The sequence below is a fragment of the Psammomys obesus genome, unplaced genomic scaffold (assembly GCF_907164565.1).
Source record: "Psammomys obesus unplaced genomic scaffold, mPsaObe1.curated_primary_1811, whole genome shotgun sequence".
In the NCBI taxonomy this organism is placed as follows: Eukaryota; Metazoa; Chordata; class Mammalia; order Rodentia; family Muridae; genus Psammomys; species Psammomys obesus.
This window is the reverse complement of record NW_026596131.1, coordinates 3,279,354-3,295,542: the sequence shown is the minus strand read 5'-3', so window position 1 is coordinate 3,295,542 and position 16,189 is coordinate 3,279,354. Positions and strand designations below refer to the sequence as shown.

The window sequence follows — 16,189 nt, the reverse complement described above, 5'->3', positions numbered from 1 at the left end:
TTATTATCTTCTCAGATGGCCATGAAGGCTCCGTATTTAAGCATGGGGGAGCTTAGTTGTGGAATCGGGGGCCACTTCCTCCGCTCTGAATCTCCACTCCACCCTGACCAGCTGTATGATGTCATACTTTTGAACCTCAATTTTTCTCATCTGAAAACTGGGAATAATAACAGTCTTACTCATGCCTCCTCTCCCTGGGTTTGCCATCTGTTCACTTCCTTCTTCTAAACCACGTTCTTTATTCTGCCTCGTATTTCTGGGAATAGCCTTGGTAACTTTTCAAGGGCAGGAATCCAGCCCTCACTGTCCCTGTAGTCCTCCAAGCCAGCCGCAGCACCTGCATGCAATGGGTTTATCAGCTGGGGCCCAAGCAGAAGGCAGAAATCACGGTTATTTGAACAGGAGGAATGTAGTATCAGGAGTTACTAGTATCTGATAGAGAGAACTACCAAGATGGGACGAGAACAAAGGTTACTGTAGAGCTAAGAGAGAATGCCCAAGGAAAGACAAACTTCGGGAGGACCCTTTCTCCATGGCTAAGGGGCCAGATGCTGACACCTCTGGGGAAGGTGTGGCTGTCACCCTCAGGATGGTGGAGTTCCTTAGGCTGCCCAAACCTCACATCTGGGTGCCAATCACTGAACAACAGAAAGTCTTCTGGGACACGGGCAAGGTGAGGTTAGAGGCCAGATGTGCCAAGCGAGTTGGCACACACTACCAACGCAAGGCTAAAATGCACACAGTGCCTGCATCAGGAGGGCCAGAGCGAAGTGGTTCCTGGGCCGGCAGCCAGGACTGCAAGGTCATTGAGTAACTGCCCTCCGGGCACACAGCAAGGCAGAACAAGGTCCCTTCTCACAGACTATACACACACCCTCCAGGATTCAAGCCTGAAAGAGACCAACCCTGTCTGCGCTAGCATCCCTGTATTGACCTCTATCGACAAAGCCTGAATAGTACAGGCTGTAGTGGAGAAATGGTCACAGGGTCCTACATCCTTAGAGCTGAGAAGCCATAATGTGATATGGGGGTAATTTTTATTTTTTTTAAGTTCTAGTCACAGTTGGGGAGATGGTTCAGTTAATAAGGTACTTGCCGCACGAGCAAGAAGAAGCAAGTTGAGTTTACATTCCCAGCACCCCCATAAAAGCCAGATGTGATGGCATGCCTGTGTAATTCCACCATTTGTGTGGATGGCAGAGAAACGAGGGTCCCCGGAGCCCTCTGTCCTGCCAATAGCCAGATGGATGAGATCTGAGTTCAATGAGAGACCCTGTCTCAAAAGATAAAGTTGAGGCTCCAGGGGGATGGCTCAGTCAGTAGAAGCATCTGCTAGCCAAGCCTGGGGACCTGAGTTCAAATTCCCAGCACCCAAGTAATTAGCCAAGCATGGCCATGCACTCCTGTAACTCTAGCTGTGTGTGAGCAAGAAGACAGCAGGATCACCAGAGCTTGTGGGCCACCAGCCTTGCTCCAGGAGCAGTGAGACCTCAAGGGAGTGAGGCAGAGAGTGAGAGAGCCAGACACCTGCCATCCTCCACAACACACACATACTCTCACAACCCACACGTGCAGGCTTAATTAATTCATCTTTAAAAAACAATAGGAGAGTTTATGACAAGACACCTGATATCAAGCTCGCTCCTTCCTTCTTTCTCCCTTGTCTTTCTTCTTCTTACCCTCTCTTTTCTCTCTCCCTCCCTCCTTCGCGCGCATGTGCGCGCGCACAAACACACACACACACACACACACAGATTGCCAGTGGCCCTCTTACACCTGCCTACTTCCCTCTCACCTATGTATGTCAGACCCCTTTGTTTCTTCTGTAGTTTGCTGTCTAGAAAGCCCCATCCCCTCAGGCATTCTGTTCTGTCTTCCTTCTCCTCTCGGCTCACACTTGGAGAGAGAGTGAGAGACCAGCTCTAACTCCCACAATCCCTCCTTTCACAACTGATTTCTCCGCTCAGTCTTGAATGGTTTGCCCACTGCCTGTCCCATTTCAAGGCAATCCACCTGTCCATCACAGACAGTAGGAGTGGCCGGAAGCTGGACTGCAGCGGGGAGGAACCTGGGTTCTTCTAAGGAGCCAAATTTTCTCTGCCTGTGAGGAAGGGGCCACAGGCATCTCAGGGCAGGCTGGAGACTCAGGCCCTGAGCAGTCTGAAAACATTTGTCGGTAAGGTCTCTAACCATATAGAAGAGCAGGCCTTCATGGGGCTGAGGAGATGGCTCCTTGAGTAAAACGCTTACTGATCCCCAGCATGAAAAGCTGTGTGTGGTGGCATGCAGTGCTGGGAGATGGCTGCAGAGGGTCCCCACAGCTCACTGGCCAGCCTGGCTAGCCTAAGGTCCACTGAGCTCCAGATTCAGTAAGACACTCTGTTTCAAAAGTAGGTAGGGTGTGATGGAGGAACCCTGGCTTGCACACATCATGCATGGCCACTTGCAAATACATACCAAAATTGAAGGAGAAGGGGAAAAGAGACAGAGGACAGAGCAGGCAAACGGCAGACTCAGCAGATAGTTTCCAGGATGACCGCTGAGCTAAAAATGTTCACCTGTCTCAGGTGAAGAGCCCTTGGGTGCTCCTCAGAAGGGTGTGGTAATAGGCTGCAGTGTTGGTGGGGAGCTACCATCTTGTTTTCACAGAGATCCCCATCCTGGATCCGTGGTAATGAATAATACCCTGGCATGAGATGGGGTGTGGGGGCTTCTTCCGAGGATAAAGTGGCCTTCCAGACCTAATCTGCTTATCATCCTTCAGAAAACGCCTCATCACCTCAGAACAAAATGTGTATGTGTGGCTCACCCGAAATATTTATTTATTTATTTATTTATTTATTTATTTATTTATTTATTTATTTAATAAATACACGTGCACCTGAATGCCAGAAGAGAGCATCAGATCCCAGTATAGATAGTCATGAGCCATCATGTGGTTTCTGGGACTTGAACTCAGGACCTCTGGAAGAGCAGACAGTGAGTGCTCTTAACTGCTGAGCTGTCTCTCCAGCCCCTGAATTCACACTCTTAAAAGTGATCAGGAAAAGTACACATTTGAGTTGGGGATGTGGCTCAGTTGGCAGAGTGCTTTCTTGGCATACATGAGGCCCTTTCGGTTCTTAGACCAGGCATGTAATGCAGCACTAGGAAGGCAGAGGCAGAAGGATCTGAAGATCAAGGTTGTATTTGCCAACCTGGGCAATGAAGAAACACTGTCTCAAGAAAGAAAAGACCAGGGCCTGGTGACACACCCCTTTAATCCCAGCCTTCAAGAGGCAGAACTGGGCGAAGGAAAGGGTTTGTGGTTTATTTTCTTTGTGCCTATCTCCGTTTTCTGCAATGTGAGTGTACTGTTTGTGAATTAAATTCGTATGAACGTTAATGAGGAGCTGGCTCCATGGCCCAGCAGGTAAAGGCGTCTGCTGCCAAGGCTGACAACTTGAGTTAGATCCCCAGGACCCATATGATGGAGAGAGAGCCGACTTGAGCAGCTTGTCCTCTGACCTCCACATGGACACTGGGGCACGTGTGCACACAAAGAAATAAATAAGCATGAGAACATTTTTTTTTAATTAATGAAAAGGCACGTGTAGTAGCATTCTCCTCCTAACCTTGGGCTGTGTCTTTGCTTTTTGTCTCAGACCCTCCTCAGCTTCCTCTCAGATGAGCTGCCAAAACTCAGCAGTTTCCAATTTTTTTGGAAGAGATTTTTGGGCAAGATTTATTTCCTCATTCTTGAACTTCTAAAAACAGCCCGCTTTTTCATCTACCCCTCAGCATGCGATGACAGATTCTACACCTGCCTCTGACGTGACAAAACCTAAGTGAGGAATGAAAGCCTGTCAGGATTCTCGCACATTCTGTGGCAGGCAAAGCTAGGGGGCGTGGGGCCACGGGACGATGAGCTGTGTGGGGTGTCATGTTGCCTCAGCCGTGGATGTCCTGACAGCGGGCACTCACCAAGGTTTCATCCGCCGAGCTCTGATGCGCTGCTCTGTCCTTGCAGATTTTTGACAATGAGGCCAAAGACTTGGAGAGAGAAGTGTGCTTTATCGACATTGCCTGTGATGAAATTCCAGAACGCTACTACAAAGAATCCGAGGTAAGTGATCAAAATGGAAGCAGTTATGTGTCTGTCGAGTCACTCATTCCACAGTCATTCATGAAGCACTTCCTGTCCTAGGAGCCTTCCATCTGTCTTTATGGTCATTTGGTTTCGTCTCAACATCTCACTGGGTTCTTTTGTTTTGTTTTGTTTTTTAAGATTTTTTTTTATTATTTATACATTATTCTGCCTGCATGTGTGCCTGCACACCAGTAGAGGGCACAAGATCTCATTAAAGATGGTTGTGAGCTACCATGTGGTTGCCTGGGAATCGAACTCAGGACGTTTGGAAGAAGAGAAGAACAGCTGGTGCTCTTAACCTCTGAGCCATCCCTTCAGCCCCTCACTGGGTTCTTTAAGTTGTTGTTGCTGTTTTAATTTAATGTGTATGAGTATTTTCTGTACTACACCAAATGAACGCAGTGCCTACAGAGGCCAAAAGAGGGCATCAGATGCCCCGGAGCTGGTGCTTATGAGCTGCCATGTGGGTGCTGGGAATTGAACCCAGGTCCTCTGGAATATCAGCCAGTGCTCTTAACCACTGAGCCATCTCCACAGCCATCTCTGGGTAGTCTCAAACTGGAGTCCCCGTTTCCAGCACTGGCCTCCTGCTGCTGCTTTGTTTTCATTTGGTTTTTCTTATCCTCCCAACTTGCTCATCATCCCACTTGACATCAGGATTCCTGGGGCGAAGCATCCAACACATTGGTCTTTCTGAACACAGCAGCCTGTCTGTGTGAGGACGCAGACAGTATTTCATTTCTGTCTTTGGAGTTTAACATAAAGAAAATCCTCAATCAAGCCTCAAAACTTTGATGGCTCGTGTTGGCCCAGAAACCACCCTCCTAAAATAGTAGGCACCTGCCTGGGGGCTTCTTTTCTTGGCGGAGAATGCATGAACGAGGACATCTTCCCCTCTGGCTTGTCCCCTATCAGACTCTGCCCTCCACCTTGCTGCTCCCCTCGTGTCACTGTTGGTGCCAGTCATTATTTATATCCTGTCGCATTAATGGCTGCTGATGGAACTGGGGTGACCCGCTTGTAAACAGTGTCCCAGTCCTGGGATGACAACAAATTCAGGGCTATTTTTGTTGTTCAGCTACATGCAGCTAATCACAGTATGTTTAGAATCCGGGCCCAGATTTGTCCTTGAGCTATAACATGTGGACCTTGAAGCTGCACTCTCTCAGACTCATTGAGGCTGATTGGAGAGGCCATGCACACATCCAGTAAAAGGAAATTCCAGGCTACCGAGATGGTTGTGTGGCTAGAGGCGCTTGCCGCCAAGTCTTGACACTCCCAAGTTCAGTCCCCAGGACCCACATGGTAGAAGAAGGACAGACAGACGTCCACACGTGCCCTCTAATCTCCATACCCACACTGTGTTCATACACTTCCACATGCATGTGCACACACAGGGAAATGAATAAATAAGTACATGAAGAAAAAAATGTTTTATTTCAACATGAGTCTGGAGGTTATAAACTGGACTGCTATGTGATATAGATATTTACCTATTTAGGGATTTGTTTGGCTAGCAAAGCCTTACTTGGTTTTAGCAGCTTCCCGCCTGCTTCTCTGCAGACTGGGATTCATGAGCTTCAGTCTCACAGAGAGCTGAAGAAAAGCCATTTTGAATCTCTCTGTGTCACACACATTCATCCAAAGGCTGAGCGTGTTGTTGTCTTCAGCTTTATTAGACTCTCTGTGGCCAGCCACACCTGTGTGCTTTAAGAAAAACAAAGTTGGAGCTGGAGAGACGGCTCAGCAGTTAAAAGCACTGATTGCTCTTCGGGAGGACCCGGGTTCGATCCCAGCATCGACGTGTGGCGGCTAGCAAACATCTGTAACTTCAGTCACAGGTCTGAAGCCTCCTTCCGACCTCGGCAACCACTGCACACACATGCAAACAGAACACTCATACACATAAAATAATAAGTAAGTAAATCACAAAAAAGGTTTTCAAAAGAAAATAAAATGTAAGGGTCCAGACACACTTTTGCACGTTTGGGAGGTTGAAGCTGAGGAGTCTGAGGCCAGCCGGGGCATCGTAAATAGACCTCATCTTAGTAACAGCAGAAAGAAAGAGAGAGAGGGTAGACAAGAGACGCAGGAAGAAGGGATGATTAGATGAAATTAAAAAGAAATTTTGGGGAGTTGTATTAGTTTTCTGTTCTATTTCTGGGAGAAGACGCACATGCCACAGAACTCGTGGTCCAAGGAAACTTTTTTTGTTTGTTTTGGTTTCTGAGACCGGGTCTTAGCCCTGGCTTTTATTATAGTTTAGTTTGTAGACATACAAGTTTGTGTTGGAGGCCAGAGGTTGAGGTGCGGTATCTTCCTCAATGCCTCTTTACCCTATTTTATTTTTGAAGATTCATTTCAGTTATATTTTTAAAGTGTGTGTGTGTGTGTGTGTGTGTGTGTGTGTGTGTGTGTGTGTGTACGCGCTCTCAAGATTGCACACATGACTGTGGAACCCAGAAGGAGACATCAGATCTGGAGCTGGAGTTACAGGTGTCTATGAGCTGTCAGACATGGGTGCCAGGACTCCTCCGGAAATGCTAGTAACCTAACCGCTGAGCCATCTCTCCAGCCCGCCGTCTTGGTTTTTGAGGCGGGGTCTCTCATTGATCCTGAAGCTCACTGATTTGGCTGGACACGCTGGCTAGCAAGTCCCCTTGTCTCCACCTCCTCTAGGGTTACAACCTCTGGGGTGCCTGGCTCTTTCACATGGGTGCTGAGGATTCAAACTTGGGTCTTCTGCTCGAGTGGCGAGCATGTTACCAGCTGAGCCATCTCCCCAGCCCCTGAGCCTCCTTCAGAGCTCAGCCCAAACACGGCTTCCCTTCAGTGAGCTTTCCTGAGGCCAGTGCTCCTCTGGTTGCTCCCCTGGAACGCCTCTCTAGCCCATGGCTTCTAGCTGACGCTATTGTCTGCTAATTGTTTTAGATCTTGCCAGCTCATGCTGGCTCATCCCGTCCCACGAGCTTCACAAAGATGAGAGCTCACATCTCCTTCCTTTTCACATTTCACCAGCGACGTTAACACCAGCTGCAAGCAGATGCTCACTCAACACTCGTTGGAAGGAGCGAGTGAAGGCCAAGGGCTTTGTTTTTCCTACCAGCAGCAGTAATTTCCAAGCAAGTGCCATCAAAGAGAATGGATCTGTCGCCGTTAAACTACCAGTTGTGAATCAGAGTTCTTTTCGCTTAGTCTGAGACGTACTGTCTCATGGGCCGCTCTCCCATCGATCCTTTGCAGCATCATAAGCAAGCACATGGGCAGAAGCTGCTGGGGTGGGGGTGGGGTTATTTGGTTAGAAGGGTTGTGGGTGGGTTTGGATTTGGGGGGTTTGGTTTTTTTAGTTTTTTGGTTTTTCGAGACAGGGTTTCTCTGTGTAGCCTTGGCTGTCTTGGACTCCATTTGTAGACAGCAGTCCTCCTGTCTCAGCCTCTCTGAGTTCCCGGATCAAAGGTGTGCGCCACCGTGCCCAGCTGGGGGTGGATTTTTTGGTGCTAAGAAATCCTCACTGAGTTTTTCTGGCACACACCTGCGTCTCCACCAGTCTGCTCTCCCACACACGGTCACCCAGGCCAAACGAGGGCACGGAAGCTTTCTTTCTCTTTTCCCGTTCCCTCCCCACCAGCCTCTGAAGGACGCATTCAGGAATGCCGCTCTCATTAAGGTGACCAGAGCTAGGAATTTTCCACTCGCTGGCTCCCACCTCACAGATCTCTTGCCGCCACTAACTGGGGACTCAGGAGGAGCTGAGGGCCCAGCCTGAGGCTCTGCTTAATTCTGGTCCTGCAGGGTTCCTGTTTCCTACCAAATGCACAGCCGGAGCAACAGCTCCTAAAACCTCTTAGACTCAGTTTCACTCCCTTTTTTAACTTTAATTCTTAATTTAAATTTAATTTCTAATTTATATGCCTGTATCTGTGTGTCTGTGCATCTGTATATGCGTGCATACCACGTGTGTGCAGATGCCCACGGAGGCAAGAAGAGAGCATCAGGTCCCTTAGAGCTGGGCATTGGGGACAGTTCTGAGCCACCTGACGTGGGTGCCGAGCAGCAAATGCTCGTAACCACTGGACCATCCTACCAGCCCCTCAAGTTTTGTTTTTATGTCAACAAGGAGCGAAAGGCTAATCGAGGTAGTAGCTGGTTCCCTCCGGAAGTTTCCATCTGGGTAGCTGGCGCTCTCGCACGACCAACCCACAGTTTTATCCGGTAAAGCAAATGGTGAGAGGTCTTGGGGCCAAAGCAATCTCGACCTGTTCTTAAACTTTAAATGGGTATGAAAGCCCAGCTCACTGGCGTGGAGCCAGCCGTGGAATCCGAGTGCCCAGTGGGCTGCCTTTGGTAAGCAGAACTGGCGCTGAGGATGAGCTGAACGCTGGGTTAAGGTCCCCGATCATGTGCATTGGTGTTTTGCCTGCACGTATGTCTTCTGTGTGAGCGGCCACGTGGGTGCTGGGAATTGAACCCGGGTCCTTTGGAAGGGCAGTCGGTGTTCTTAACCTCTGAGCCAGCATTTTCTTTTTAAGTGGAGCAGAGAGATGGCTCCGTGGGTAAAGTGCCCTTCTGCAAGCTCCAGGAACTGAGTTTGGAGCCCTAGGACCCACGTTAAAACCCAAAGGTTCCTATGACAGCATATGTCTGTAACCACAGGGAGCAGAGATCCCCAAAGCTCACTGGGCAGCCAGTAGAGGCGACCAGAGAGCACCGGGTTCAGTACGGTAGAGAAGGTCGGAGGTGCCTACCCTGTGTGGATCTCCGGACTCGGCCCGTGCACGCACGGCTATGCTCACTCACATTTGCACAGCACGCAAAATCAGCATGAATTGGGGGTGTGTGTGTCAGAGAGAGCACCTCTGTTAAGCAACCCAGACACAGAGCCGGCCCTGTGTGGAATGCAGAGCGTTCTTCGTGCCAGCCAAGTCGCAAGCCCTGGCCCGGTAGTGCCAGCAGAGCAAGAGGGTGAAGAGGAGCTCTGCCCAATACCCAGCCTCTCGCTTCTGCCAAGGTCTCCGTCCTGACTCTGCCAAGAGCTCAAGGTGAAGATCCCAGTGAAGGAGAGAGGGACCCGTCTGGAAGGCTGAGGCGGGAGTTTCAGGGGTGTAAGACCCAAACCTCACTTCCTGCCTGCAGACCTGGTCCACCCTGTGCGGTCTCAAAGTCAAGTTCACAGAGATCTCAGATGAGGCGGATGGTGTCGACCAGCGTTTTGTCTGGTTCTTTTGCCTGATTGCTTAGTGCGTTGCTTCTGAGGCTTGGCTTCCATAATAACTGCAAAGAGAAAATAACACTGTTTATTGGCCTCGTCGCTGCTGCCCCTACAGCCCCAACCACCCCTGGCCAGAGACACAGCTAGCCAGGTGTAGGAGGGCATGTCTTGTAAAATTTCAGATAGTACTAAGGGGCAGGGGAAGAAAAAAATAAATGGAATTTCCTAGTCAACCAAATGGAGGGTAGCCAGGCATGGGGGCGCACACCTTTAATCCCAGCACTAGGGGAGGCAGAGATGGGCATATGGCTGTGAGTTCAAGCCAGCCTGGTCTACAAAGCAAGTCCAGGACAGCCAGGGCTACACAGAGAAACCCTGTCTCAAAAAAAAAAAAACAGGAAAAAGAAAAAACCGTGCAAGGAGAGCTGGACATGGTAGCCCACCCTCCAGTCCCAGCACTCAGGAGGCAGAGGCAAGCAGACTTCTGTGAGTGTAAGGCCAGCCTGGTCTGCAGATGGAGTTCCGAGAGCGGGGAGGGGGGAGGGGAAAGGGGATTGTGGATTGCTGTTGGCAGTGGTGATGGTTTTGTTTTCGTATGCTTGCTTGGCTTTTTGTGGTTTTGTTTTGTCTCTAGATTTATTTTATTTTATGTGTACAAGTGTTTTGCCTGCGTGTACGTAAGGGACCACAGGTGTGCAGGCTGGGAGAAGGCTTTGGATCCTCTAACAGTGGAGTTACAGCTGTTTGTGAGCTGCCATGTGGCTGCTGGGAATGAAACCCAGGTCCCCGGGGAAGAGCAGCCAGTGCTCTTGACCACCAAGCGTCTCTCTGACTGGACACTGCCTTTTGAGCTTGACTTTCTTGTTACACAGGAACAAGAAAGCCCTGTCAGCTTAGAGAATGTGAGTGATCTTACTGGTGATAGAGCTTAGTCATTTTAGTGGGCAGATTTAGTTTTTGAACTTGAATAGCCATGAAGAAGAGTCACACAGGGCTCAGCCATTAAGAGCACTTGCTGTTCTCATAGAAGTCCCAGATTCATTTCCCAGCTCCCAGTCAGACATGTGTGTGTTCCAGTGTGTGGGTGCATTCACACCCGCAGATAGATTAGATAGATACATAGATAGATGGATTGATAGAAGGGAAGGAGTCCCATGAGGCTGTCCTAGCAGCATGGCCCCTCAAGTGGTACAATGGAGGATATTTAGATGGAATTTGATTTAGGACTTTCTCCTTGGACTGAGGTGACTCTTAAAACTCAGTCTCCAGTTCCCTGGATTATACTCTCCCTGGCCCGAAGCATCCTTAGCAGCTGGTTCATCATTCACAGCCGTCTAAAACAGTTTGTTGATGCGACTCTTAAGGGAGAGAGAAGAGAACAAAGAGAGACACATCTAACTTTTCCAATGACTGTCAAGGGTGAGAGATAAATGCTGTTTGCTAAGGCCCCCAGAAAAGGAACAGAGGTGCCAGATGAGTAAATCCTGCTGTCCTTAGCTGTTCCCTTCCAAACCTCGAAGCTCTGGCAAATTAAAATATTCTCATTTGCATTTGCATCTCAGTGGTTAAGAGTGCTGAAGATTCTCAGTTACCTCCAAAGGGCCATGTTGGCCGAGCTATCTCATGCGAGGACAAGCGGTTAAGTTAAATCTGTTACTGTTGTTGTTTTTGTCCACCACCCCCATCTGTTTCTTTCTGAGAATGCAGCTGTTTGGAGATGGGTTCCCAGTGCCTCCTGGGTAATAAGAGGAGTAACAGTTTGCTCAGTGTGAGGGAAATAACTAAGTATCCGTGGCCAGAGTGGCACCTTGTGAGAATCTTGGAACGTAGGGGTAGGAAGGGAAAAAGATTGAAGGGATGGGTCCCCAGCAGCCTGGACCTGGACCCCTACCATCACCAGGGCCTGGGTGATGCTAGTGCTTTTGAAATTCAAGACAAGGCTGGGTATGGCCCAGTGGCATGGTGTTTGTCATGTCTGGTATGTGCAGAAACACTGGTTCCATCCCTAGCATAGAAAGAAAGAAGAAACAGGGAGGGAGGGAAAGAAGTAAAGGAAGTCGCTCTGATGGTCACCTCTAGACATAGGAAGGAAGGCAAGCAGGAAGAAAGGAAAGGAGGAAGTCCAGAAGGAAAAAGGCAGGCAGGCAGGCAGGCAGGCAGGCTGGTGTTGGTAGCCACCTCTGGACATAGCCTGAGCAGCTGTCTTACACAACCCTGAGAACATGTTTCAGCATAGATTTGCTCTTCTGCTTCTTCAGTGTCTGGAACAACTCTGCAGCTGTCATTTCCCAAGGGGTCAACATGGGAGAGCCACTGCCGCATAGGAAGGCTGAAACCAGCCTGGGTTCTGTGAAACCTTTTGTTCACAAAACTAGTAGCCCATGATGCCCCAGAACTAATATCCCTCATCCCAAACCAGGCCATTGTTGAAATGGTGTTTGTAGCGTCTATACCAGAGCAGAATGCAGAGATGGCATTATTTTAAACTCAGTGCATGCTGTCCCTGCCCTTCACAGTAACGCCTTCTCTCACTAGCCACATGGGTGTGCCATTTTCCTGTGCCCCTCACACAGGCAGCAGGTGTGAAGTGGCCCAGTGATGTCCTGTCTTTTTCTTTCCTTTTAACAATGTTATTTATATGTGGGACTTTTGCAGGAGTGTGCCATGTGTGCACAGGTGCCCATGGAGGCCAGGAGAGGGTGTCAGAGCTCCAAGAATTACGGGTGGTTATGAGCCACCTAACAAGGGTGCTGGGAACCAAGCCCAGGTCCTCTGCAAGAGCAGCAGCTGCCCTTAACCAACAAGCCATCTCTCTAGCGCCCTCTGTCTTTTTTTTCTCTAAAGCAGAGTCACTTCCCACATCCCAGGCTGGCCTTAAAACTTCTAATCCTCCTTCTGCGTCAGCCTCTCAGTGGCAGGGTTGCAGGCCTGATCCACCACACCCGGGTGCAGTTTGCTCATCCCACTCCCGTCAGGTGGACACTGAAGGTGGGTCCAGTCTGTCTCTGGTAGTCATCACAAATCTCTCCCGTTTGCCCAGCATTTCTGAAGAGCAGGTTTCGCCTCCGTGTGTGCATCTGAACGTTGTATGTGTGTGAGCATATGGCACCCGTGTGTGGAAGCCACAGATCAACATTACATGTCTTCCTCAACCATGCTCCACCTGATTTAATGTGTGTGTCCATACGCATAGAGGTCAGAAGATAACTTGTAGAAATCAGTTCTCTCCTTCCACCATATGGGTCTCTAGGCTTGAACTCAGGTCTTCAGGCTGGGTGGCAAGTGCCTTTATCCACTGAGCCACCCCGGCTACCCTCCTCCACCTTGCTTTTTAAGATAAAACCAGACATGATGATATGTACCTATAATCCTAGAAATCAAGGGACAGAGAGAGGGATCCTGGGCTTCACTGGCCAGCCACTACAGCCTGCCTGTTAGCTCCTACTTCTATAAGAGTCCCCTTTAAAAAAAAAAAAAAAAAAAAAAAAAAAAAAACAGAACGGAGGGCAATTGAGGAAGACACCCGACGCTGATTTCTGGCCTGAATGTACAAGTGTATGCACACATACATACAAGCAGTCCAAAGGCCGAGAAACAACTGGGCCTGCTGAAGAGTTATCTGTGCCAGAGACGACATCTAGAGCCCATCATTTTTGCTCAAGCTCACCATTTTCTGTTCAGATGACTCACCCTCATGTGAAGAGGGGCCTGGCTCTGGAAGGACCCTGAGATGGCCACAGCCACCATGCTTCTTTGTCATCTGTCTCTCTTCCCCTCAGAAGCACGAGGGGAGAAAGGAAATGAGGTGCCACCAAGGCAAGGACCAGCTTAGTCCTTGTCAAACAGTGAAGTTCATCCTGGTTTCATTTCTGTTTCTGTGATTAAAAGCAGCTCAGGGGAAAAAGGAGCTTGTCGCAGAGAAGTCCTATGGCATGAACTTGAAGCAGCTAGTCATGTAATTAACATTTGCAGTCTGGACCAGAGAACAACAGATGCTTGCAGACAGGGTGCTTGCTTTTTCCTACTCACACAACTCTGGACCCGCAGCCTAGGGAATGACACCACCCACAGTGGGCTGGGTCGTCAAGACGGCCTGCCACAGACATGCTCACTGGCCAACCACCTCTAGACAATCCCTCAGCTGAGACGCTCCTCACAAGTGATTCTAGGTTGTGTCAGGTTGACAGTTATGAACTAAGGAGGCTAGAGAAATGGCTCAGCAGTTAAAATCCTGCTGCTCTTCTGGAAAGTCAACATTCCATTCCTAGCAAACACACAATGAAAAATAACAACAGATAAATATATTTAAAAAAAATAAAAATAAATAAATAACCATCACCCAGCATTTGAAAAGGATTTCCTTCTGCTTTGACTCTTCTGTTCATCTGGAGAAGAGTTACAGAGCCTGTGGCTCAAGGCAAGCGAGTGCCTTTGGCAGGTGGCTGACACAGTGGCACTCTGGAAGTTTGTTTGTTTGCCTGGTGCTTTTCCGTCAGCACCATGAGTCAGGGAGAGAGGCAGAAGTGTGATTCTGATGACAGGCCCCCATTCCTAGACTCTCAAAACCCTCTGCAGCCTCATCAAGATGTTTCAGAAACTGAAGCCATTTGTGCTGCATAGAAGAGTTACCAAAAATGTATTCTCACTTCTCTTGTGGTTTAACCTCATTCCAGATGCCGAGTATCTGATTCAGCATCTCTAAGAAACCTTAGAACTTAAATTCACTGCTCTGCCAAGTTTGGGCAATCTGTTCCTTCGAGATGGAGGATGGTGCCTGCCTTAGCTCATTTTCTTGTGGTACAGCAGCATACCACAGGCCAGTTAATTTGTAAACAACAGAAGTTCATTTGCTCACAGCTCTAGAGACCAGGATACCCAAGAGTCTATTGCTGACATCCGGTGAAGGGTTTATGCTGCTTTATACATGGTAGATGGGCAAGGAGGCCATGCAAGGCCTAGGACCTCTTTGCTTGCTGTGTGTGTGGAGTGGCTAGCAGCCACTCCAGGTCTGAGGGGACCTGACTTCTCTCCTCTGTAGGTACTGCATCACAGCGGTCTACCTAACTTCCCCTCTGAGATGCTAGGATACCTACATATAAAAATCCTCACATGAAATAAATCTGCAGGGCTGAAAAGATGACTCAGCAGTTAAAATCACTTGCCTTTCCTTCAGGCTCTCTGGGTTCGTGTCCCATTACCCACATTGAGTTAACAACCACTTGTACCTATAGTTTCAAGGGATCCAATGCTCGCGCTCCTGGCCTTTAAGGTCACTGCATTCACATGCAGGAGCAAAAACGGACACACACGTACATAATTTTTAAAATAATAAGAAAATGGGGCAGTCGTGGCATAGACCTTTAATCCCAGCCCTAGGAAGGCAAAGGCAGGTGGATCTAAGTCTGTGTATGTATGTATATACATATATTTTCGTATATATTATGTATTTCATGTATACATGAAATAAACAAAATAGAGAACAATAGAAAAAGACACCTGACATCCACCTCTGGCTTCCATGCACACCTGTGCACATACATATTCATACTCACAAAGAATGTCTCTGATTGGGCTTTGCTATAATAAACTTCAGCTATCTGGGGGCCAGATTGTATAGTCTCAACATAGACCAGGGCTACTGATGATCCTTTATAACTAAACTCAGCTTGGGTGAGGACAATCTCAAAGGCAGCACAGACTCAAAGGTTGCAAACCCGTCTGGTTCCTACCTGGCTTCCTAGATGGGGGAGGGAGGGAGGGCTTGGCTCAGGGGTGTTAGGATACTGCTTCCTGTCCTTCTGTCTTCACAGATTGTAAGGGGGGGGGGGTCTTTCTAGTGTGTCCTTGAATAATCTCATTGTCTGTAATTAGCAGTCATCTTGATATCTGTGTGAAAAGGAATTGTGCTGCATTACATAACAGGGTGTTCAGGAGATATCATTTATTGTACTAGAACTGGGAACCAGGCCCCACGCTGGGGACAAGAGGAGCTATGGCCCTTCAGTCTTCGGGCAGCTAATCGCTGAGGTCAGGTACTTCCTGGGCCTATTTGGAGAGAACCTCTTACTACCACCCAGATCCATCTCCAACCCCTTCCTACCTGGAGATGAGAGGGTCCTGACTCGCCCAGCCTCAAAACCATACCACGGGGGTCTTCCGAGATAACTGAGTAGAGAAATCAGGAGTGTCCGCAGACTGTTGGCTGAGCCAAGAATATGAAGAGATGAAGCCTCCGCTTCTCCCTTACTGCTCTCATAGAAGACTAGGGAAAAGGCTGGTAAGATGACTCCATGGCTAAAGGAGCTTGCCACCAAGCCTGATGACCTGAGTTCAATCCCCAAGACACAGATGGTGGAAAGGGGAACACCTAACTTCATCCCCACCGTGATTTTACTGTTCAACTACACTACAGGCCCAGAGCAACAGGACCAAGTGCCTGTGAGCTGACACTCCTGAAGCCACGAGTCAAAACAACAAACAAACACTTCCTGTAGGTCATTCACCTCAGGTGTTTTGTCACAATAATGGAAAACTGACTCATACACCTGCTGAACCAGAAGGTCAGTGTGTCCACTGACTTGGATGCTCTCCTAATCACCAGTCTTATTGTTTAAAAGTTTTTGGAGACCTGGCCCTCCGACACTCTTCAAGAGAGAAGACACTCTTCCTGGAGAGGAGTGGCTGGGACTTTAATCACATCGTTGTTCTAATAACCTGCCCCATTTTGTACAAGGGCAGCAACTCAATTCACCTCATCAACACAAATTAGGGTGCGGTGGAAGGGGTTCCTTACGGATAGTAAAGACAGTCCAAGAATTACAAGAGCATTATCCCAGGAACCACAGACAAGG

General features: G+C 48.7%; 1 protein-coding gene across 1 annotated transcript in view; it reads left to right on the top strand.

Annotated features, from left to right (window-relative positions):
* Nucleotides 1-9,367, top strand: part of Pitpnc1 (phosphatidylinositol transfer protein cytoplasmic 1) — a 209,432-nt gene extending 200,065 nt beyond the window's left edge. Inside the window, exons 6-7 of the mRNA XM_055592440.1 lie at nucleotides 4,010-4,105; nucleotides 9,263-9,367. Of these exons, the coding sequence (XP_055448415.1) occupies nucleotides 4,010-4,105; nucleotides 9,263-9,367 (201 nt within the window). The remainder of the gene's footprint in view (nucleotides 1-4,009; nucleotides 4,106-9,262) is intronic.
* The last annotated feature ends 6,822 nt before the right edge of the window (nucleotides 9,368-16,189 follow it).